Here is a 25,024-nt window from a genome sequence, read left to right as displayed (position 1 = left end):
TGTATATAGGGGTGTCTTGTAGAATGTCCTGAATTATTCTGCACAAACAATTCATTGGAAAAACAGCAATTATCAGATGCGCTTACAAGACTTGCTAGTACTAGATATACTGATGGAATACTCTGAATGTGGTAAAATTGCTTTCGATTACCAAGCCCCATATTCTTGGAATGCCTTGCAGAATTTTACAAACTTCTGCAAGGCAAACATTGGTACCTACATAAGGTGCAGTTCAAATGTCTGATACAAAACCTTCACAGTGATTGCTTTTCTTAATGTGTGCTTCCTTTCCTGTGTTTTATAAAAAAAAATGTATACGTAATTTCTGTAACACAGGGCTCAAGTGTAAAAAAGACATTGGTCTCAGCTTGATTTCCCTGTTTAAAAACAACATTTGGTTCATATGAGTCTAGTATCAGGTGTTGAAATGTTGAACTAGCTGTCGTGTGTTTTAGCAGTGTCTTGTCTCCCTCCCCTAGCCACGTAAGGCTAGTGCGACCTGCAGCTCGGCCACCGCAGCTGCCTCTAGTGGTCTGGAAGAGTGGAGCGCCCGCTCTCCCCGGCAGCGCAGCTCAGCTCCCTCACCTGAAAACACTGAAGTCCCCCATTCAGACACAAGCACTAAGCCGCCCTCCCCTGCAGGAGCAGGCCTCATCATGACCAAGCCCCCTTCACCTTGTGCCCCAGGTTAGTTACTGTTATAAGAAAAGTGTTGAATCAATTAAGGATATCAAGGACTCGATTTTGGGTAACTTAGGAGGGTCTAAAACCATATGTTCGCATCATTTTAAAATTACTACCTTGGACAATTTGTTTTTAGAATGTGTTCTTTCATACAAACACCATGGAATTTAAAATCTCTTTTAAAATCCACATTAATTAGTTAATTTAGGATCAGAATTGGTTTCTTTTATAGAAACAAAACATGTCTCATCTCGACATAGAAATGACATTTTCCAGGGCACTTATGCAAGTTCTGTAAAATAGTGATACTATGCATTTTAAGATTTTCTATAAAGTCTGGACTCTATCTATCATGCAGCATAATGTTTCATTACCATTGCAAGCTTTTGTACACACCATTGTCTTGTATACACTATTGTTGGTTATCATCCCTTGTCTTTTACAAGGGCCGGACATTGGTTAATGTTTGTTTATAAGTCCCTTTTGTCGAAATTATCTTTCCTTAAAATGTATTGTAGAAATAGCATGTATCAAACATGCTCACAGAACTGGCTAGTACTAGAGGTAAAACCATGTTTACCTACTATGAACCCCACTCTTGGAATCTTCAGCACAAAGATCTTAAGTTGAAGGCCATTGCACCTATAACACAGTTTAAACAATTGATGACTGACCATTTTACTGTGAACTGTGTTTGCTTTTTAATGTTTTCAAATCTGTATTTTTTTATGTTTTTTATTATTGGAATACAGGGCACCACTGTAAATAAGATCTGTGTGGGTTTTCCCTGTATAAATAAAATACATTAAAAGAAATAATAATACAAAAAAAACTGTTGTGTGATGTTTTCTCTCTCCCCTACTTTAGGTCCCAGCAACCAGGCTAGTGTTGGGCCTGACAGACCCACATCTTCAACTCTAAAATCTCTGTACCCTGCACTGGAATACCGTGCTATCATGCAAGAAATGTCACCGACTGCCTTTGGTAAGATAATCACTTGCATAGCTATTTCATTGCTTAAAAAACAAATTAATCCATTCAAACATCTTGCTGTCCCCTTACTACTGTTGTACATTTGTGTCATTGTATTTCCAATCTTTCAAAAGCTTAGAATAGGCAGTATTAAGAGTTTAAGATGTAAAACTTCAGATGGAATGTTTGGCAACACTAGTCCTTGGACTGTGGACAGGGATAGCTATGATTAAAAATTTGTGAAGGAATGAGGGAGGAAGTCTGCAGGTGAAAGAGAGAGCATACCTAAGATCAACAGAGAGAAAGAAGATACACAGGACAGACTGACTCTAGCTGAAGACATGCTGAAAAACATATTTGAGCTTTTTGCCGGACTGCGTAAGCGGAGCCGGCCAAGAAGAGCGAATGTATCTTACTGATTGAGTGAGTGAGTGACTGACTGACTGACTACAAAGTTTTCGTCTATACGGAATAATTAATAATGCGTACTTCGCTTTGCCTGTGAGGAGATACAAATGCGGGACCTATAGTTCACAGGTACGCTTCTATAACCACTACGCTATTTATAGAAGCGTACCTGTGAACTATAGGTCCCGCATTTGTATCTCCTCACAGGCAAAGCGAAGTACGCATTATTAATTATTCCATATAGACGAAAACTTCGCTGTCTAAAACCTTCAGTATTGACATTACAATAAGCCTGAAATAAAATAGTTTACTGTTATATTGCAATGGTTTTTGGTGGATTTTCGAAGTACGCATCCGTGCATGCGTTTTGGGTCAGGATTGACAAACAAATTTGCTGGCTGCAACATACAGTACTTACGGTATAGTAAGCTGTATTGTAGTGGTTAAAGACAGTGCCTCTCACGTGGAAGACCTAACTTTGAATCTATTGAGGGCAACGACATTTATACATTTTATTTCCATGATTCTCTCGTCATTTCACTTGATGAAAAAGTTAGTTTTTGTCACCTTTATAGATAGTTATTGTATCAATGTTATTCACGAATGAAAGAAAAAAGTGCGTTGTTATGCCATGAAAGAAAAGTTCCTATGCCATGAAATGAAATAGCTTTGACAGACTCGCTAGCAATTGCTCAATTCCTATGACTATTCTAGTCAGCTTCACTGTATCAATATCATTCACAAATGTCCAATTAGCGTACAGCTCTGTGGTGTAGTGGTTAGGATCACCATGTGGGCAACCTGGGTTCGAATCTCAAGAGGGCAATACTTTCTATTGCGGGCCGGCTGAACTAGGCTTGCCTGGTTTCTTGTTAATCTTAAACTCCCGGGGCTGTATTCACAAAACATCTTACCACTTGGAGGACTCCTAAACCGCACTAAAAGTTCCTAGCTAAGAGTTTCCTCTAAAAACCTATTCACAAAGCTGCTAAGACCAACTTTTACTAAGGAGTGGGGTTAAGTCTTAAGCTGAGAGAAAGGGCGGAGTTGACCCCATTGTTCCACGAACAATGCCCACAGTGATTGGCTGATAGGGGAGGGGTCTGTCAGTGAATTCATCATAGCAATACTGCAGAAGAATGTGTCAAATTGCTATATTGAAATAAAGATCAAATAAAATGTAGGCCACTGATTAAACATGAAACCAAGAATGATATACTGACTAGTCAGGATATGTTCAGCTAAATGTCAGCCTCTTACATGTCTGGCAGCTTTTAAAGAAATGCGGGTTCCTCTATTGATGGTGGAATAATTTGTGCAATTATGTGTCCCATCTATAATACCAACTACACCGGGTGGTTGAGCTATGGCCATAGAGTCAGCTTTGTTTCTTTGTAGTTACCGAACATAATGAGGAAACCAAATAATTTGTTACATGATATGGGTCTAGGGAGGGCATTTATTGTTTGATGTAATATTGAACTGACATATGACTGAGTTATACCTAGTTTGTCTGCCCTGCATAGCTGCATTTTCCCTGTGGCCAAGTAGCATAGAGTCATAATCTTGATCTCTGATGTTATTGGGTTGTTTCTGTTTGCTAGTGAAATATGAGGTGGATTGCTGGCAGCAGCCCTATTAGGATTGTTTGTGATTTGGTCTTTGTGACTTAGGAGTCCTAAGACCAAAAAGCTAACTTTTCCCAGATTTAGGAGCTGGTTTTAGTGCTAAAACGCTTTGTGAAATACTCTTAGACCAAAAATGTAGGAGACCTAAAGTTAGGACTAACACACCCATTTTTTTTTTACCAGTTACTCCTAAATCAGTACGTTTGGAGCTACTTTTAGCCTTAAGATGTTTTGACAATACGACGCCTGGTGTCCCTAATTAGAAATGTATAGTTTAGTAAAATGTACAGTAAAATGTTTACAGTTGTGAAAATGTAAGTACATCCCTTGGAAAGCTTTTTATTTGTTTCTGTATGTACACTGCTCAAAAAATTTATGGAACATGTAACTATCGCAGTATAATACCAAGTCAATTAAACTTCAGGAATATCAGTCTGTCCTGTGATTGTGACTCAGTGTCACCTGTTTTTGTGCAACTGAAAGTGACAACCGGTGCACTGGAGAGGCCACAGCAAGACAACCCCAAAACGGGGATGGCTTTGCAGGTGGTGGCCACAGACAATTGCTTTCTCCTTATCCTTCCTGACTGATTCTTCTCTGGGTTTGCGTTTTGGTAATGTCCTTGTCACTACTAGTAGCATGAGGTGGTACCTGCAGCCCATTCAGGTAGTCCAGCTCCTCTAGAATGGCACATCCATACGTGCTGTCGCAAGGTTTTCTTGTCTCTCCCAGTACAGTCTCAAGAGCATGGAGGAGATACCAGGAGATGGGCCGTTAAACGAGGAGGGCTTGACAGGGCCGTAGAAGGGCATCAACCCAGCAGCAGGACCAATATCTGCTCCTTTGTGTGTGAACAACAGGAGGAGCACTGTCAAAGCCCTACAAAATGACAGAGACCTAACCTCCAGTTGACTCTGTTGGGCTGCAGTTTTGGAGATGCTCTGACCCAGTTGTCTAGCCATGACCACATTATGCTTGACCACATTATGACCTACAGGTGAAGTGAATAACACTGATAATCTCGTTATCATGGCACCTGTCAGTGGGTGGGATATACAGGTGCTGGTCATAAAATTTGAATATCCTGTCAAAAAGTTGATTTATCAAAAGTTGATTTATTTCAGTAATTCCATTCAAAAAGTATATTCATTCATTACACACAGACTGATATATTTAAAATGTTTATTTCATTTAATTGTGATGATTATAACTGACAACTAATGAAAATCCCAAATTCTATCTCTGAAAATTTGAATATTAATTAAGACCAATACAAAAAAAGGATTTTTAGAAATGTGTCAAAAAGTATTAACATGAAAAGTATGAGCATGAACAGCAGTCAATACTTAGTTGGGGCTCCTTTTGCCTGAATTGCTGCAGCAATGCGGTGTGGCATGCAGTCGATCAGTCTGTGGCACTGCTCAGGTGTTATGAGAGCCCAGGTTGCTCTGATAGTGGCCTTCAGCTCTTCTGTATTGTTGGGTCTGGCGTATCGCATCTTCCTCTTCACAATACCCCATAGATTTTCTATAGAGTTATGGTCAGGCGAGTTTGCTGGCCAATTATGAACACGGATACCATGGTCCTTAAAACAGGTACTGGTAGCTTTGGCACTGTATGCAGGTGCCAAGTCCTGTTGGAAAATGAAATCTGCATCTCCATAAAGTTGGTCAGCAGCAGGAAGCAAGAAGTGCTCTAAAACTTCCTGGTAGACTGCTGCGTTGACCTTGGACCTCAGAAAACACAGTGGACCAACACCAAACCACATGGCACCCCAAACCATCACTGACTGTGGAAACTTTACACTGGACTTCAAGCAACGTGGATTCTGTGCCTCTCCTCTCTTCCTCCAGACTCTGGGACCTTGATTTCCAAAGGAAATGCAAAATGTACTTTCATCAGAGAACATAACTCAGCAGCAGTCCAGTCCTTTTAATCTTTAGCCCAGGCGAGACGCTTCTGACGCTGTGTCTTGTTCAAGAGTGGATTGACACAAGGAATGCGACAGTTGAAACCCATGTCTTGCATATGTCTGAGCGTGGTGGTTCTTGAACCACTGACTCCAGCTGCAGTCCACTCTTTGTGAATCTCCCCCACATTTTTGAATGGGTTTTGTTTCACAATCCTCTCCAGGGTGCGGTTATCCCTATTGCTTGTACACTTTTTTCTAACACATCTTTTACTTTTACTATTAATGTGCTTGGACACAGCTCTGTGAACAACCAGCCTCTTTAGCTATGACCTTTTGTGTCTTGCCCTCCTTGTGCTAGGTGGCAATGGTTGTCTTTTGGACAGCTGTCAAGTCAGCAGTCTTCCCCATGATTGTGTTGCCTACAGAACTAGACTGAGAGACCATTTAAAGGCCTTTGCAGGTGTTTTGGTTTAATTAGCTGATTAGAGTGTGGCACCAGGTGTCTTCAATATTGAACCTTTTCACAATATTATAATTTTCTGAGATACTGAATTTGGGGTATTCATTAGTTGTCAGTTATAATCATCAAAATTAAAAGAAATAAACACTTGAAATATATCAGTCTGTGTGGAATGAATGTATAAATTAAACGTATAAAAATTTATAAAACAAGTTTCACTTTTTGAATGGAATTACTGAAATGAATCAACTTTTTGATGATATTCAAATTTTATGACCAGCACCTGTATTAGGCAGCAACTGAACATTCTGTCCTCGAAGTTGATGTGTTAGAAGCATGAAAAATGGGCAAGCAACTGTAGCTCATATTGCAGAAAAAGTTAATCCTGATAATGATAGAAAGGTGTCAGAACACTCAGTGCATCACAGTTTATTGCGTATGGGGCCGTGTAGCCGCAGACCAGTCAGGGTGCCCAATGCTGATCCCTGTCCACCGCCGAAAGAGCGTACGATGGGCAATTTCCCAGATCTCTATCCAATCGAGCATCTCTGGGATGTGCTGGACAAACAAGTCCGATCCACCTCGCAACTTACAGGACTTCAAGGATCTGCTGCTAACATCTTGGTGCCAGATACCACAGCACCACTTCAGAGGTCTATGCCTCAACGGGACAGGGCAGTTTTGGCGGCAAAAGTGGGTCCTACACAATATTATATTTCGTTCATCAAGACCCAATGTGTGATTTCAGTGTTCCCTTCATTTTTTGAGCTGTATATTTCTACACATGGGTATCTGAGCTAAATTTCAATCACATTCATCTATAAACCAATTGATAAAAAAAAAAGTTAAACCATTTATGAAATTAAAATAAACAAAACTGGGATATCATTATGTGCACAGGGTTAGTACACCCCTCATAAAATGTCTAGAAATTGAATCAGGCGTACCAAAACTAACTTGGGAGGCAGGAATCAATGGTTTAGTACAGTGGCAAAGCTTACTGCTGGTTCTTGGAAGTCTTTATTTAAGTTCAACCGTTATATCAACAGTAGTTTTGCACCTCAATTCTACCAATTTATCTTCATTATCTGTGTCAACCAGCATTTCTCTTTTCTTGCAAATTCACAATGTGGGCTTCAAAATAAAGGTCCCTTAATCATGAATCAAATAATCGCTTACAAAATAAAGGTCTTAACAGGATGTGGTTGCAGTGTTTAAAATAAGCTTAACCTGAGTCATTTACACTAAGTGCGAGAGGCTCTACCTCGCAAATTGCTGTGTTGGTGTGCATATCCCCGCATATTTTCAGTTGTGCACTAGCCTGATGAATCCAAACTACAAATTCTACTACCCTTCACTTTGAAATAACTATTGTTAAAATTACACCATGATGAAGACAGCTTGTCTGTGGAAACATTGGTAATATATTTAAGCATCGGAACATGTGCATCAGACAAGCATCAGAGTGTGTGGCTATTTTATTTTATTAAAAAACGAGCCTATTACAAGCATAGGTGTTGCCTTTCAATCAGTACTTTCTCCTCTTGTTTTTGAATATTTTAGTCTTAATCTGTGGTTTTCATTTTTATGGTGTAGGCTTAACAGACTGGGAGGATGATGAGATTCTGGCCTCAGTCTTGGCTGTATCACAACAAGAGTACCTCGACAGCATGAAGAAAAACTCAATGCATAGAGAACCCTCTCCGGACAGCAGTTGATAAAGGGGATAATGAACACAACAATCCCTTGAAGGATGGAGGCAGAACCAGGAAAAATCCAAACCTCATCATGCAAACATCGTCTTCTCTCATTCTCCCTATCCCTCCATCTCTGCCTCTTCACACCTACCAATAAAAGAATCCAGCATAATCAGTCTCCCCATCCCCCTTCCTTTCTAATACCATTGACACCATCATTGGGCTTATTTAGGTGCATGTTTAATTAAACACAACCATCATAGAAAACAATAAAAAAAATATATATAAAAATTGTCATACTTATCCTCTTAATGATGAATTAATATAAGTTTGTTTTATTTTATTTTATTTTTTGTGATGGAAATATCTTTTTTCTTGGAATAAAAGAGGAAATCTTTCTGAAAAAGCACCCTTTTGTGTTTATTTTTTCAGTAACTTTTTTTGATTATTTCATTTAATGCAAACGACTCCTGTATCATTCCCATCCATCAAAGGATTTTTTTAACAGGGCATTATTTTTACCCCGTTGTAGTGAGCATGGTTTGTACTGGGTACAGTGCACATTCAGGCATATGTTCAAACATTATCAGGATTTGATAGATAACCTACCATAGTTATCTCTGCACTGATAACTAGTGTTGTAGTAATGAGAGAGTCCAGGTTTCGAGGAACAATTTTCAGGACCCTTCACTCGACAATTGGTGACTCAGGCTTGGACTCACGTTTTCAATAATTATTGACTCAGAATTAGATTGGTTGGCTGACTTGGAATTGCAACCTTTTTAACACAATTAACACAATCATAAATAAAATGTTCATTTTTAATACTTTGTCAAGAATCCTTTGCAGGCAATGACTGCTTGAAGTCTGGAACGCATGGATATCACCAAAAACGCTGGGTTTCCTCCTTTGATGCTTTGCCAGGCCTTTACTGCAGCAGTCTTCAGTTGTTGTTCGTTTGTGGATCTTTCTTCCTTAAGTTTTGTCTTCAGCAAGTGAAATGCATGCTCAATCGGGTTGATATCAGGTGACTGATTCGGCCATTGCAGAATATTCCACCTTTGTGTGTTTTGGGTCATTGTCCATCTGGGTTTTGTCCAACATGTCTCAGGTCCAACGCACTGCTACAATCATAACCTAGACTTAGTCATGTCACGAGAAATAGATATTGTAGATCTAATAATTATTCCCCATAATCCTGGAATGTTGGGTCACAGTCTTGTTACATTTAAAACAAGAAACCCATTTGCACTATGACTTTTAAAAGTTGTTTAATAAATTCTCGGCCTAGAAAAATAGACTTCTTGATATTCTTCCAGGCTTGCTCATCAATAACAAAGTAAATAAATCTGCAAACAATCTGATCGAGGATCTAAACTCAACACTGCGAATTACTTTAGACATGGTTGCACTACTAAAGACTAAAGAAATACACAACAAGAAACTTGCTTCCTGGTACACAGACAATACTAGAGCACTCAAGCAAGCCTCCAGAAAATTGGAACCTAGCCTGGATAGACAGTACACTACAATACTGAAAAGCACATCTGCTCGATCAGCTTATTTCTCCAACCTGATAGAAAAAACAATCCAAAATGTATCTTTGATACAGTTGCAAAGTTAACAAAAAGTAATTCTCACTTCAGCAGTTAAGAATACATGACCATCACAATTTCAAAACAAATTAAAGCTGCAAGCAGCATTTCAGGGGGCCAAGCGGGGCACATGAAGCATCTCACTACATGCTCTTACTATAGAAATATTTTTTGCTATTTAGAAATGCCCAGTGCCGCTAGAAGTCAGGATGTCCAATTGAAGAAGATGAAATCCAAACCAAACAAAAAGACCTTGAAACCAAAAAAGGAACTAGGCAACGCTAGTTCAGCCGGACTGTGATTAGATGGGATGAATATTGTTGTCCCTGTCTTTAACCATTGTGCTATTTAAACAGAGGGAATGCAACTTTTCCCTCAGTCATAACATTTTTGCTGAAATAACATGAACAACAGAACATTTATTAACGTAGCTAAAGTGTACTCTTGCACAAAGATTACTGTAGATAGCTAGCTAATAACTATACAGCACCTATAATGAACACAATGACTCCAGTCACTCCATGGCTGGTTTATGTCTTCAAAGAACAATAAAAAAAGATAACGTAATACAATTATTCTTTTAAATATATGAGATTCATGGTATTAAACAGTGTTAATACCATTAATCTCATGGTATTAACACTGTATTAGAAATGTGTTTGCGAGGGTGTGGAGGAAGATGAAATTGTGGAAATGTCTAAGGCATGCCATGGACTGATTAATATTTCCAGCATCCCATCACAGGTAGTGTGAGGGAAGTGCCGGCTTCTCTCCCATCGGAACTGAACTCTTTATATGCTTGCTTTGAGAACATCATCCCTGGCATGGATACTAAATGGAGCAGGACGGCTGCCCTTTCCAAATGACCAGGTCAGCTGTCTGTAAAACCCTAAAAAGGATTAACACCTGCAAGGCTCCTGGACCAGACGACATCTCAGGCCGTGTTCTCAAGGTCTGTGCTGACCAACTGTCTGATGTCTTTACTGATATCTTCAACCTATCGCTACGTCAGTCAGCAGTCACCTCCTGCTTCAAAAAGTCCATCATTGTTCCTGTGCCAAAAAAGCAAAAAGTCCTCTGCATGAATGACTACCACCCTGTAGCACTCACACCAACCATCATTGAAGTGCTTTGAGTGGTTTGTTAAAAGACACATCACAGACTCCATGCCTGCAACACATGACCCGCTACAGTTTGCCTACAGACAAAACAGATCCACAGAGGACGCCATCGCTCTGACCCTCCATTCCGCACTCTCTCATCTGGACAAAAGGAACACATACAGTGGGGAGAACAAGTATTTGATACACTGCTGATTTTGCAGGTTTTCCCACTTAAAAAGCATGTAGAAGTCTGTCATTTTTATCATAGGTACTCTTCAACTGTGAGTGTCGAAATGTAAAACAAAAATCCAGAAAAAATAACATTGTATGATTTTTAAATAATTATTTTGCATTTTGTTGATTGACATAAGTATTTGATACGTCAGAAAAGCAGAACTTAATATTTGGCACTGAAACTTTTGTTTGCAATTACAGAGATCATACGTTTCCTGTAGTTCTTGACCAGGTTTGCACACACTGCAGCAGGGATTTTGGCCCACTACTCCATACAGACTTTCTCCAAATCCTTCAGGTTTCGGGGCTGTCGCTGGGCAATACGGACTTTCAGCTCCCTCCAAAGATTCTCTATTGGGTTCAGGTCTGGAGACTGGCTAGGCCACTCCAGGACCTTGAGATGCTTCTTACGGAGCCACTCCTTAGTTGCCCTGGCTGTGTGTTTCGGGTCGTTGTTATGCAGGAAGACCCAGCCACAACCCATCTTCAATGCTCTTACTGAGGGAAAGGAGGTTGTTGCCCAAGATCTTGCGATACATGGCCCCATCCATCCTCCCCTCAATACGGTGCAGTCGTCATGTCCCCTTTGCAGAAAAGCATCCCCAAAGAAAGATGTTTCCAACTCCATGCTTCATGGTTGAGATGGTGTTCTTAGGGTTGTACTCATCCTTCTTCTTCCTCCAAACACGGCGAGTGGAGTTAAGACCAAAATGCTCTATTTTTGTCTCATAAGAGCACATGACCTTCTCCCATTCCTCCTCTGGATCATCCAGATGGTCATTGGCAAACTACAGACGGGCCTGGACATGCACTGGCTTGAGCTGGGGGACCTTGCGTGCGCTGCAGGATTTTAATCCAAGACGGCATAGTGTGTTACTAATGGTTTTCTTTGAGACTGTGGTCCCAGACTGTAGACAGGTGTCTTTTATACAGGTAACGAGTTCAGACAGGTGCAGTTAATACAGGTAATGAGTAGAGAACAGGAGGGCTTCTTAAAGAATAACTAACAGATCTGTGAAAGCCGGAATTCCTACTGGTTGGTAGGTGATCAAATACTTATGTCATGCAATAAAATGCAAATTAATTATTTAAAAATCATACAATTTTCTGGATTTTTTGTTTTAGAATTACAGACCACTACATGCTTTGTAAGTATGAAAACATACAAAATCGTCTGTTTATCAAATACTTGTACTACTACTTATTAGGTGAGCTTGCCAAAGGCAAAGAAACAACTATAAGCTTCTCCTATACTACTTCTTATTATTATTATTATTGTTAGGTGTGCTTGCCAAAGGCAAAGAAACAGCTATAGGCTTCTCCCATACTACTACTTCTTCATATTATTATTACTCCTCCATCTCTACAGCACAAACGGTAAAAGCTATAAACACAAAACCAACTCCAAAATGTCCCACATGCTCAAACTCGGGTTGCTGGAGCAGATTTTTATATATCGAACTTGGGTTGCTTGAGCAGCTATTATACTTTTTAAACTATATCAATATTTAAATGAGCCACCAATGTATTTCAATGGGAAAAAAGTGTCCATAGACATGAATGGTAAAAAAGTAAAAAATTCTAGGCGCATCTCCTACATTTTTTAAGTCCAAAACAATGCCAAGAAGTTGCTTGTATTCAGATTTTTTATACTATGTTTACTTTTGTAATAATTAACATTCAAATCTTGCATAAATTGTGTTTCAATGAGAGCCAAAGTAATACAGAGGATTCAATTCAAAATGTTCACACTTTAGGGCCAATCAACCTTTCATAACAACTTTGAGGTTTGAGGCTATCCTAAATAAGAATTCTATTACATGTTTATAAACAATTGACTGTATAATTGCTAATTTACATTGTTAGGATATAACTGAGAATGACTCTTGAACTGTTCGTGCTACAGACACGAAACCAACTTTCACACGTTTAGCCTATGCCCAGTTCATATGATGGAACGTTTATTGATTATACAGATGCTAATTAGCGTATTAGCATAATTAGTGTTGACTAGCTATTAGGCTGTATCTTTACCTATGCTGATTAGTGTATTTGTTATTAGGCTGTATCTTTTGAAGGCTATCCTTACTATATTAATATTTAATATTAATAGTTACCGATTTTACATATGCTAATTTACATAATTAGCATTACTTAGCCATTAGGCTGTATCTTTTCAACCATTCAAGCTACAGACATGGAACTGATTCTTATTCAAGAGTTTTGACTTAATGTTTCTATTAAATGTTTCCAGAGTTTCCATTTAATGTAATGACACATTGATTTTATGTATTCTACTTTGAGTAATAAGCGTGAATTAACTATTACGCTGTAACTCTTGAACCGTTCAAGCTACAGACAAGAAACCAACTTATGTTTTACCAGTTTAGGCTATCCCTCCTTTAAATTAAAAATAATTATTTGATTTTACATGTGGAAATTTGTGTAATTAGCATAAATTAATTACCAGGCTGTAACTTTTGAACTGCTCGAGCAACAGACACAAAACTGACATTGTTTCACAAGTTTAGGCTATCCCTACTTCAAATTTGGAAACCTTTATCGGTTTTACATATGCTAATTTGAATTATTAGCATGAATTAGCAATTAGGCAGTTTCTTTTGAACCGTTTGAGCTACAGACACGAAACCAACTTTGTTTCATATGTTTAGGCTATCTCCACTGCAAATTATGAAACGGTAATTCCATCCATCCATCTTCTCCCGCTTATCTGGGGCCGGGTCGCGGGGGCAGCAGTCTAAGCAGGGATGCCCAGACTTCCCTCTCCCCAGACACTTCCTCTAGCTCTTCCGGGGGGACACCGAGGCGTTCCCAGGCCAGCCGGGAGACATAGTCCCTCCAGCGTGTCCTAGGTCTTCCCCGGGGTCTCTTCCCGGTGGGACGGGACCGGAACACCTTCCCAGGAAGGCGTTCCGGAGGCATCCGAAAAAGATGCCCAAGCCACCTCAGCTGACCCCTCTCGATGTGGAGGAGCAGCGGCTCTACTCTGAGCTCCTCCCGGGTGACCGAGCTTCTCACCCTATCTCTAAGGGATCGCCCGGCCACCCTGCGGAGAAAGCTCATTTCGGCCGCCTGTATCCGGGATCTTGTCCTTTCGGTCATGACCCAAAGCTCATGACCATAGGTGAGAGTAGGAACGTAGATTGACTGGTAAATCGAGAGCTTCGCCTTGCGGCTCAGCTCTTTCTTCACCACGACAGACCGATACATCGACTGCATTACTGCAGAAGCTGCACCGATCCGTCTGTCAATCTCCCGTTCCATCCTTCCCTCACTCGTGAACAAGACCCCTAGATACTTAAACTCCTCCACTTGAGGCAGGCACTCTCCACCAACCTGAAGTGGGCAAGCCACCCTTTTCCGACTGAGGACCATGGCCTCAGATTTGGAGGTACTGATTTTCATCCCCACCGCTTCACACTCGGCTGCAAACCGTCCCAGTGCATGCTGAAGGTCCTGGTTAGAAGGGGCCAACACGACAACATCATCTGCAAAGAGCAGAGACGAAATTGTGTGGTCCCCAAACCTGACACCCTCCGGCCCCTGGCTGCGCCTAGAAATTCTGTCCATAAAAATTACGAACAGAACCGGTGACAAAGGGCAGCCCTGCCGGAGTCCAACATGCACTGGGAACAAGTCTGACTTACTGCCGGCAATGCGGACCAAGCTCCTGCTTCGGTTGTACAGGGACCTGACAGCCCTTAGCAAAGGACCCAGGACCCCATATTCCCCAAGCACCCTCCACAAGATGCCGCGAGGGACACAGTCGAATGCTTTCTCCAAATCCACAAAACACATGTGGATTGGTTGGGCAAACTCCCATGAACCCTCCAACACCCCGTAGAGGGTATAGAGCTGGTCCAGTGTTCCACGGCCCGGACGAAAACCACACTGTTCCTCCTGAATCCGAGGTTCTACTATCGGCCGTATTCTCCTCTCCAGAACCCTGGCATAGACTTTCCCGGGGAGGCTAAGAAGTGTGATCCCCCTATAGTTGGAACACACCCTCCGGTCCCCCTTCTTAAAAAGAGGGACCACCACCCCGGTCTGCCATCCAAGAGGCACTGTCCCCGACCGCCACGCGATGTTGCACAGGCGTGTCAACCAAGACAGCCCCACAACATCCAGAGACTTGAGGTACTCAGGGCGGATCTCATCCACCCCCGGTGCCTTGCCACCGAGGAGTTTCTTGACCACCTCAGTGACTTCAGCCCGGGTGATGGACGAGTCCACCTCTGAGCCCTCATCCTCTGCTTCCTCAATGGAAGACGTGTCAGCGGGATTGAGGAGATCCTCGAAGTACTCCTTCCACCGCCCGACGACATCCTCAGTTGAGGTCAACAGCTGTCCACCTCTACTGTAAACAGCGTTGGTAGGGCACTGTTTCCCTCTCCTGAGGCGCCGGATGGTTTGCCAGAATCTCTTCGAGGCCAGCCGATAGTCCTTCTCCATGGCCTCACCGAACTCCTCCCAGGCCCGAGTTTTTGCCTCCACAACCACCCGGGCTGCAGCCCGCTTGGCCTGTCGGTACCCGTCAGCTGCCTCAGGAGTCCCACAAGCCAACCAGGCCTGATAGGACTCCTTCTTCAGCTTGACGGCATCCCTTACTTCCGGTGTCCACCACCGGGTTCGGGGATTGCCGCCTCGACAGGCACCGGAGACCTTGCGGCCACAGCTCCGAGCGGCCGCTTCGACAATGGCGGTGGAGAACATGGTCCACTCGGACTCAATATCTCCAACCTCCCTCGGGATCCAGTCGAAACTCTGCCGGAGGTGGGAGTTAAAGATCTCTCTGACAGGAGACTCGGCCAGACGTTCCCAGCAGACCCTCACAGTACGCTTGGGCCTGCCGAGTCTGTCCAGCTTCCTCCCCCGCCATCGGATCCAACTCACCACCAGGTGGTGATCAGTTGACAGCTCCGCCCCTCTCTTCACCCGAGTGTCCAAGACTTGCGGCCGCAGGTCAGATGAGACGACAACAAAGTCGATCATCGACCTGCGGCCTAGGGTGTCCTGGTGCCACGTGCACTGATGGACACCCTTATGCTTGAACATGGTGTTCGTTATGGACAAACTGTGACTAGCACAGAAGTCCAATAATTGAACACCACTCGGGTTCAGATCCGGGGGGCCGTTCCTCCCAATCACGCCCCTCCAGGTGTCACTGTCGTTGCCCACGTGGGCGTTGAAGTCCCCCAGTAGAACAATAGAGTCCCCAGTCGGAGCACTTTCCAGCACCCCTCCCAGAGACTCCAAGAAGGTCGGGTACTCTGCACTGCCGTTCGGCCCGTAGGCACAAACAACAGTGAGAGACCTATCCCCGACCCGTAGGCGCAGGGAAACGACCCTCTCGTTCACCGGGGTAAACTCCAACACATGGCGGCAGAGCTGGGGAGCTATGAGCAAACCCACACCAGCCCGCCGCCTCTCACCATGGGCAACTCCAGAGTGGTGAAGAGTCCATCCTCTCTCAAGGAGTGTGGTTCCAGAGCCCAAGCCGTGTGTAGAGGTGATCCCGATTACCTCTAATCGGAACCTCTCAACCTCACGCACCAACTCAGGCTCCTTCCCCGCCAGCGAGGTGACATTCCACGTCCCTAGAGCCAGTTTCCGTGTCCAGAGATCGGGTTGTCTAGGCCCCTGCCTTCGACTGCCGCCCGATCCTCTTCGCACCGGCCCCTTATGGTCCCTCCTGTGGGTGGTGCGCCCACGGGAGGGCGAAAACGGTAATTGATTTTACAAATGCTAATTAGTGTAATTACTGTTAATTTACTGTCAGGTTGTATCTTTTAAACCGTTCGAGCTACAGACATGAAACCAACTTTGTTTCACACATTGAGGCTATACCCACTTGAAATGATACAACGTTTATAGATTTTACATATCCTAATTAGCACTAATTAGTGTTAATTAACTATTATACTATATCTTTGAAACAATTCAAGCTACAGACATGAAACCAACTTTTCTTCACCAGTTTAGCTATCCCCTGTTCATACAATGACACGTTAATTTACATGTGCAATTTGCGTAATTAGCATTACTTATCTACTAGGCTGTTTCTGTTGAAACGTTTGTGCTACAGAAACTAAACCAACTTTGTTTCACACATTTAACCTATCCCCATTGGAAATTATGAAACAATTATAGATTGTACATATCCTAATTAGCATAAATAGTGTTTATTAACTACTAGGCTGTATTATTTGAACTGTAAATCTGCGATTGGTAAAACTTATAGGAGCTTTAACTGTCATGTATTCTAATTTATGCTAATTTCCTTCACCAACACTATTGTTTGAACCTTTAAAAATACAGACTCAAAACCTTTCGATAGGTAAACACTGAATCGTAAACAGCTAGCAAGCACACCACATTTTCTTCAGGAGATGTGGATGTCTAGTTATTATTATTATTATTCTGGCTAAACAGGGTGTTTTTTGCAAATTCCTGTGAGATAAAATGGCTTAAAGTTGACCAAATTTTAAGGTAGTAAAGGGCCAAGGGCCGCAACTTCTGGTGCCGTAGCATGCATTTCGGCCTCATGGTGGCGCTGTCACAAGCCTCCACAGTTGCACTTTTTAAAAGCTCTCCACGCCCACCACATTAGCAAGGTCACTCCATTTGAGATACAGCCATGAAAAGAGGTAGATTAGTCCACCTCCTCACAAGGAACATATTTGCCATTGGGACTCATTAACTTTGCTGTAAGGTGGCCATTTTGAATTTGTGAAAAACACTTTAAAATCATCTCCTCTGGCACCTAAGGACCAATCAAGTACATTCACATTTGGCATCTACGGACGATGGTCTTCAAAAGTTATATCAATCAGGCCAGTATCTTAAAAAACATGTCCCACATTGACAGATGAACATGTGCAGGTATATACAGGTGCTAGTCATAACATTTGAATATCATCAAAAAGTAATTCCATTCAAAAAGTGAAACTTGTATATTATATTCATTCATTATACACAGACTGATACATTTCAAATGTTTATTTCATTTAAAAAGTATGAACATGAAAAGTATGAGCATGTACAGCACTCAATACTTATTTGGGGCTCCTTTTGCCTGAATTACTGCAGCAGTGCGGCGTGGCATGGAATCGATCAGTCTGTGGCACTGCTCAGGTGTTATGAGAGCCAAGGTTGCTCTGATAGTGGCCTTCAGCTCTTCTGCATTGTTGGGTCTGGCGTATTGCATCTTCCTCTTCACAATACCCCATAGATTTTCTATAGGGATAAGGTCAGGTAAGTTTGCTGGCCAATTAAGAACAGGGATACCATGGTCCTTAAACCAGGTACTGGTAGCTTAGGCACTGTGTGCAGGTGCCAAGTCCTGTTGGAAAATGAAATCTGCATCTCCATAAAGTTGGTGAGAAGCAGGAAGCATGAGGTGCTCTAAAACTTCCTGGTAGACGGCTGCGTTGACCTCGGACCTCAGAAAACACAGTGGACCAACACCAGCAGATGACATGGCACCCCAAACCATCACTGACTGTGGAAACTTTTCACTGGACTTCAAGCAACGTGGATTCTGTGCCTCTCCTCTCTACCTCCAGATTCTGGGACCTTGATTTCCAAAGGAAATGCAAAATTTACTTTCATCAGAGAACATAACTCAGCAGCAGTCCAGTCCTTTTTGTCTTTAGCCCAGGCGAGACACTTCTGACGCTGTGTCTTGTTCAAGAGTGGCTTGACACAAGGAATGCGACAGCTGAAACCATGTCTTGCATACGTCTGAGCGTGGTGGTTCTTGAACCACTGACTCCAGCTGCAGTCCACTCTTTGTGACACAATCCTCTCCAGGGTGCAGTTATCCCTATTGCTTGTACACTTTTATCTAACACATATTTTCCTTCCCTTCGTCTCTCTATTAATGTGCTTGGACACAGAGCTATGTGAACAGCCAGCCTCTTTAGCTATGACCTTTTGTGTCTTGCCCTCCTTGTGCAAGGTGTCAATGGTCGTCTTTTGGACAGCTGTCAAGTCAGCAGTCTTCCCCATGATTGTGTTGCCTACAGAACTAGACTGAGAGACCATTTAAAGGCCTTTTCAGGTGTTTTGGGTTAATTAGCTGATTAGAGTGTAGCACCAGGTGTCTTCAATATTGAACCTTTTCACAATATTATAATTTTCTGAGATACTGAATTTGGGGTTTTCATTAGTTGTCAGTTATAATCATCAAAATTAAAAGAAATAAACACTTGAAATATATCAGTCTGTGTGGAATGAATGTATACATTATACAAGTTTCACTTTTTGAATGGAATTACTTAAATAAATCAACTTTTTGATGATATTCTAATTTTATGACCAGCACCTGTAAGTCCATCTCCTTCAAAGGAACATATTTGCAATTGGGACCCATTAAGTCAGGCTTTTTGGTTTTTCAGCAATTCTGAATTTGTGAAAAATGCTTCACACGCTACATTTATAGCATCAAATGACAGTTTTAAACCTTTTCACAAGTACATTTTAAGTTAAAGCTGCAAGTAGCATTTAGCTGGTTTCAGCATTAAGCTATTAGTAGCCAGATTGCAGTATTTCTAATAGGACACAAATCCAACTCATGTCCATAGATGTAAACAATATTACGTATATGTATGGTTTTTCCTTTTCACTAGTATCCTCTTGTGGCCAAATGGAAACATCATACATTTTAAAATATCACTGAAGGCCCCTCAGAGAGATTTCTTAATGGATATTATTTCAGTATGCACTGACAATTCCAGAATCGTGTATTATGACAACAAAAATTGCCACCACAGCCGCCTATAAACATCATGTTGCTTATTAGATATGGAGCAGTATTCTGATTTAAACTGGTTAAAATTATGTTTTGAAACTATTTAGGGCAGTTGTACTGTTAAAGAGTATACTGAATATTTATTGAGCAACCTTCTGAGATGTTATTTTCTTGATGATCACTCCACTATTATCAATAAAACATATGCTAACCAGCAGACAATGGTTTGTGTGTTAATAATGCCTTTATTTACGTGATTATTCACTATTTCACTAAAGATGGTGCATATTCTTGCATATTTAGTATTGGACAAATACGATAAGTGAAAAACACCTTTATGAAGGTTATGTTGAACTTGTTTGGCTAATACCTGTTTATGTGCACAGCCATTTTTGTTTTCATTCCACTGAATTCTGGGACCAAATGTCTCTGCGATCAAAGATGGTTGAACAAGACAATTCATCAATCTGACCGGAAGTTCAAATCTTGATTACCATCCTGTCTCTGAGTCCCTCATCTTGTCAACTGTATCTGACTTTGTTTGATAAACAATCTTTAGCAGTTGCAAATCATGAAACACCACATATGCGACAGAACAGACATCATGTAATGTTAAGTTGATCAGTCTCTTTTCTTTACCGGAAGGCAAGTAAGGTAGCTAAAACTCTGTAGTATGTAATTTGCAACATCAATAAAAAATATACTGCAATTGTTAATCTCCATGGCAGAAGTCACTGAGGTAGTCAAACAACTCCACAGTGGCAAAGCTCTGGGGATTGTCCAGACATTTTGAAAGCTTTGGGTTTGGTGGAGATGTCTTGGATGACATGCCTCTTCAACATTGCGCGGGAGTTGGGGAAAGTGCCTAAGGAGTGGCGGACCGGGGTGGTGGTTCCCCTGTTCAAAAAGGGGGACCAGAGGGTGTGTGCCAATTACAGGGGTATCACACTTCTCAGCCTCCCTGGGAAAGTCTACTCAAAGGTACTGGAAAGGAGGGTTCGGCAGATTGTCGAACCTCAGATTGAAGAGGAACAATGCAGATTCCATCCTGGTTGCGGAACAACCGACCAGCTCTTTACTCTTGCAAGGATCCTGGAGGGGGCCTGGGAATATGCCCATCTAGTCTACATGTGTTTTGTGGATCTGGAGAAGGCGTATGACCGGGTCCCCCTGGAGATACGGTGGGAGGTGCTGCGGGAGTATGGGGTGAAAAGGTCCCTTCTGAGGGCTATCCAATCACTATACATCCAAAGTGAGAGCTGTGTATCGGGTTCTCTGTAGTAAGTCGGACTCGTTCCAGGTGGGGGTTGGCCTCCGCCAGAGCTACGCTTTGTCACCAATTCTGTTTGTAACTTTTATAGACAGGATATCGAGGAGTAGTCGGGGTGGGGAGGGGTTGCAGTTCGGTGGGCTGGGGATCTCATCGCTGCTTTTTGCGGATTATGTGGTCCTGATGGCATCATTGGTCTGTGACCTTCAGCACTCACTGGACCGGTTCGCAGCCGAATCGGAGCAGTGGGGGCGGTATTGCATTCGCTTTACCGCACCATTGTGACGAAAAGAGAACTGAGCCGGAAGGCAAAGCTCTCAATATACCGGTCAATTTTAATTCCTTCCCTCACCTATGGTCATGAAGGCTGGGTCATGACCGAAAGAACAAGATCGCGAGTACAAGCGGCTGAAATGGGTTTTCTCAGAAGGGTGGCTGGCTTCTCCCTTAGGGATAGGGTGAGAAGTTCAGCCATCCGTGAGGAACTCGGAGTAGAGCCGTTGCTCCTTTGCATCGAAAGGTGCCAGTTGAGGTGGTTCGGGCATCTGGTAAGGATGCCCCCAGGACGTCTCCCTAGGGAGGTGTTCCAGACACGTTTAGCTGGGAGGAGACCTCGGGGTAGGCCCAGGACTAGGTGGAGAGATTATATTTCGACACTGAAGATGAGATGATGAGATATCGCACCAGTAAAAAACATTATTTTGTTTGAGCATAACATTTTTATAAAACGCCAAAATCACAGCTTTCTGCGCTTTTGAAAATGTTCCAGTTTGTTAGAGTTTAGCAAGTGAACGGCACGATTGTGTCAGTCTACACATCTTCAAGCGCTCTAACAACACATCTTCCCCTACCTATTCCTATTTTAAGATAATAAAGGTATACAATTCAAATGTCCAGATGTCTCAAATCAGTCAATCAAACTATACAACACATTGTTCTGTTCATGAACCCAGAGGACAATGAAATAAAGACTAGGGATGATTTGGTGCCGAAAATAAATCATCTTCAGTTGTTTGGGAATATTTCAGGTTCCAGAGAGATGTCACAAATCCATGAAAAATGTGTGGCAAAGAAGTCTCCCCTGTAGGTTGGGGGTTGGGTGAGTGCTAAGCCCGGAATGTATTGTAATCCTAACAACGCCTCTGGTCAAGGATATAATTTTCAGTTTGTTTCACTAATAATGAATTACATAGGAAGCTGGATCATCTTCATGGTTCTATAAAATAATTATAATTTCTTTTCTCAGACAGATTATATGTTTCATATTTTGTTTATATCCTAAAAAAAGGAATTTAATGAATAAGATTACAATACCTGTATTTAGAGGTAAAATGGATTTTGTCGCGCTGCATGTGATCAACTATGTGATCTAACATTACACTTCGTTCTCATTGTTAAGTTAATTCACAGGGAGCGTCATCCTTTATCTGGGGGTATCACACATTGAGTGATCTGCTTCTGTCTGGGTACTCTCTGGCCACCTGGCTGTCGCAATTATTACTTTGCCTGATCTAAATCATTTGAGCCACATCGCAATTATTTTTGTAGACAATGATCATTTTGCACAATGTTTTGATTTCAAAATCATGCTTCCAATCTGAATAATGGATTTTATATTTAATGTACACCTGAATTCATTAATACATGTGGTTAAAAGATTTTCTCATTTGTCAAATAATAATATAGTATCCCACTTTACCTAACAAAATGTCCCACTCAAAAAAAGAATAGCCCACATCTAAGCATTATTTCTAAGAACACAAGAAATAATATTTTCATTTGTTTATTAGGCCCTATAAATGTACTGAATGAAAATTACACAGCACTTACATTATTCAAAATAATTCCATTAGAGTTTAGTTTCCATTTCCATCTTAGAGTTTAGTTTCCATTTCCAAGTTAAAATAAGAGACACTGTCGACCAGTTTGCTACGATCAAAGGATATCGGCATGAATAGCCTTACAAAAGGCTATTCATGTGCCTAAAGCACAGTTGCTTGATAAACACAATACATTTGATACATTTCATCATTAAAGGAAAGGATGATTTACAGTAGCCTACACTGGCATGGTGCCACCCGTGATCAAGCCAGCATCTGGCTGTTGGCACCGCATTCAATAGTATAACTTTCTGCAGAGCCTGTCGAATGTTTTTTTGAATGCGTGGGCTATACAACCTATGGAAACCGACATAATTTGCATGGTAGTCTATATTTTTTTTAGACTTTTCAAACTTTGACCTAAAAATCCCTTATTCAGATTGGAAACACAACTTCGGAATCATAATATTGTGGAAAAAGATTGTTGTCTATAAACATAATTGCAATCTGTCTCAATGTTTTTAGATAAGGCAATTATGTAGCTAATAATTGCGACAGCCCTATAGTTATATAGTATTTCAACTGAGTTTATGCTCAGCTCACAAAGATTGTGAAGAGCTCATTCTGCTGACTAATTTCAATAAAAAACATTTGTTGGATCACAGAGTTTGTGTTTTATTGTTGTTTAAGTGTAGGCTTTTATACAGTACGGCTACTTAAAACACATGTCCGGTAGCTCTTCTGTATGGCCGGAATTCTAGAATTTTAACGCCATATTGGCAGTTTTGATAAGACAAATAAGAGCGCTTGTCTATTAAATAATAAGGATGTGAAAATAGGCTACATTGCGGCATTGCAAAACTATTCTAAACTTGATTCAAACATACTGAAATTTAGACGCAACTTTGATTTGTCAATGCACTTGATTTCGAAGATACCATTTTGAACACACACCTTCGATTACTTTTCCTAAATAGGTGAAGCATATATTACATTGTTCCGTTGTCAGAATTCTATACTCACAAACTGAAAACTATTTAGAGAATAATTACCCTTTGTATTCCTACTTAATAACTTATTAGGTGTGTGACATGGCAGTTAAATTGTCATGAAATCTGAGTTGTAATTTAACAACAATGTATGGTACATAGGCAATATGCCCATGCCCTACCAAAGTTAACATATTTTTACAATAAGAATAGGGAGGGCATTTTCCAAATAAATGAAAATCTGGAAAGGTATTGGTTTTATTGTTGCCACCTGTAATGGTCTTTTGATCATCAAAATTAAACTATTCTAAAATAAATAGTTTGCCCAATCATTGATGTTAATACACATACGGAAGTAAACTTTGAAAATTAGAATGATTATCTCTTCTGACCCCATCATTGTCATGCAACAAGCAAAAGGTGAATTCATTAATATGCTCTGCACTGCGGAAGACTGATAAACATCCATTTAGTTATATTTACCATACAATTAGGCTACATTTATTACATTCTGAAAATTTCAAGCAACTACCTAACTACATTTTTAGTGCTTAAGGTGTTATACTGCTCTGATAGTGTCAGCAATTTGAAGTATCCATATAACATGCAAGTACATTCAGTTTGACCAAACAGTGGCGGCTTAATAGCCAAAACACTATCTGTTGTTCTTTGTCACTCAGTGAGAGTACATTTGGTACACATGATCAGGGTTGTGATTTTACTTTATGAATTATGTTTCAAGTTCACATGGGTCTATGTCGAAATGCTTGCAACGTTGGATATAAGTTGAAAAACAATTTCAATCTGGCTAGTAGTAACTTCAATGCTGAAACCCGCTAAATGCTGCTTACAGCTTTAATTATTATTATACTTCCGACAAAAAGGGTGTTTTTGCACATTTCTGTGAGATAAAATGGCTTAAAGATCCCCACATTTTTATGGTAGTAAAGGGCCAAGGGCTGCAACTTCTGGTGCAGTGGCGCGCATGTCGGCCTCAAGGTGGCACTGACACAAGCCTACAAAGTCGCACCTTTTGCAAGCTGTTGACAAGGATCATATGAAACAAATGTTGACAAAATGTTGATGAGGATCATATGGAAAAAATGACTGCAAGAATTTTTTTATTGACCACACAGTGCCGCTATTGAGATTTTTCACATTAGCAAGGTCACCGTACTCCGTTTGAGGTACAGCATTGAAAAGAGGTAGATAAGTCCACCTCCTCACAAGGAACATATTTGCCATTGGGACCCAATAAGTCAGGCATAATGTTTTTTTGGCAATTCTGAATTCTGAAAGATGTTTCAATTTGGCCACAAGAGGATACTGGTGAAAAGGAAAAAACCATACATATACGTAATATTGTTTACAGCTATGGACATGAGTTGGATTTGTGTCCTATTAGAAATACTGCAATCTGGCTACTAATAGCTTAATGCTGAAACCAGCTAAATGCTACTTGCAGCTTTAATTTAAAAT

The 25,024-nt window shown here is 41.2% G+C and overlaps 1 protein-coding gene across 4 annotated transcripts in view; it reads left to right on the top strand.

The window, feature by feature from the left end:
• Nucleotides 1-8,143, top strand: part of otud5a (OTU deubiquitinase 5a) — an 83,428-nt gene extending 75,285 nt beyond the window's left edge. For 3 of the 4 annotated variants that reach the window (XM_013132731.3, XM_013132732.3, XM_013132730.3), the window contains exons 7-9: nucleotides 480-687; nucleotides 1,552-1,668; nucleotides 7,661-8,143. In XM_013132731.3, the coding sequence (XP_012988185.1) occupies nucleotides 480-687; nucleotides 1,552-1,668; nucleotides 7,661-7,782 (447 nt within the window). In that variant the 3' untranslated portion in view covers nucleotides 7,783-8,143. The remainder of the gene's footprint in view (nucleotides 1-479; nucleotides 688-1,551; nucleotides 1,669-7,660) is intronic. The other variant, XM_013132733.3, reaches the window with a different exon arrangement.
• The last annotated feature ends 16,881 nt before the right edge of the window (nucleotides 8,144-25,024 follow it).

Source organism: Esox lucius, chromosome 12, assembly GCF_011004845.1.
Source record: "Esox lucius isolate fEsoLuc1 chromosome 12, fEsoLuc1.pri, whole genome shotgun sequence".
Lineage (NCBI taxonomy): Eukaryota > Metazoa > Chordata > Actinopteri > Esociformes > Esocidae > Esox > Esox lucius.
Note: the sequence above shows the minus strand (reverse complement) of the source record. Positions and strands in the feature narration are given on the sequence as shown.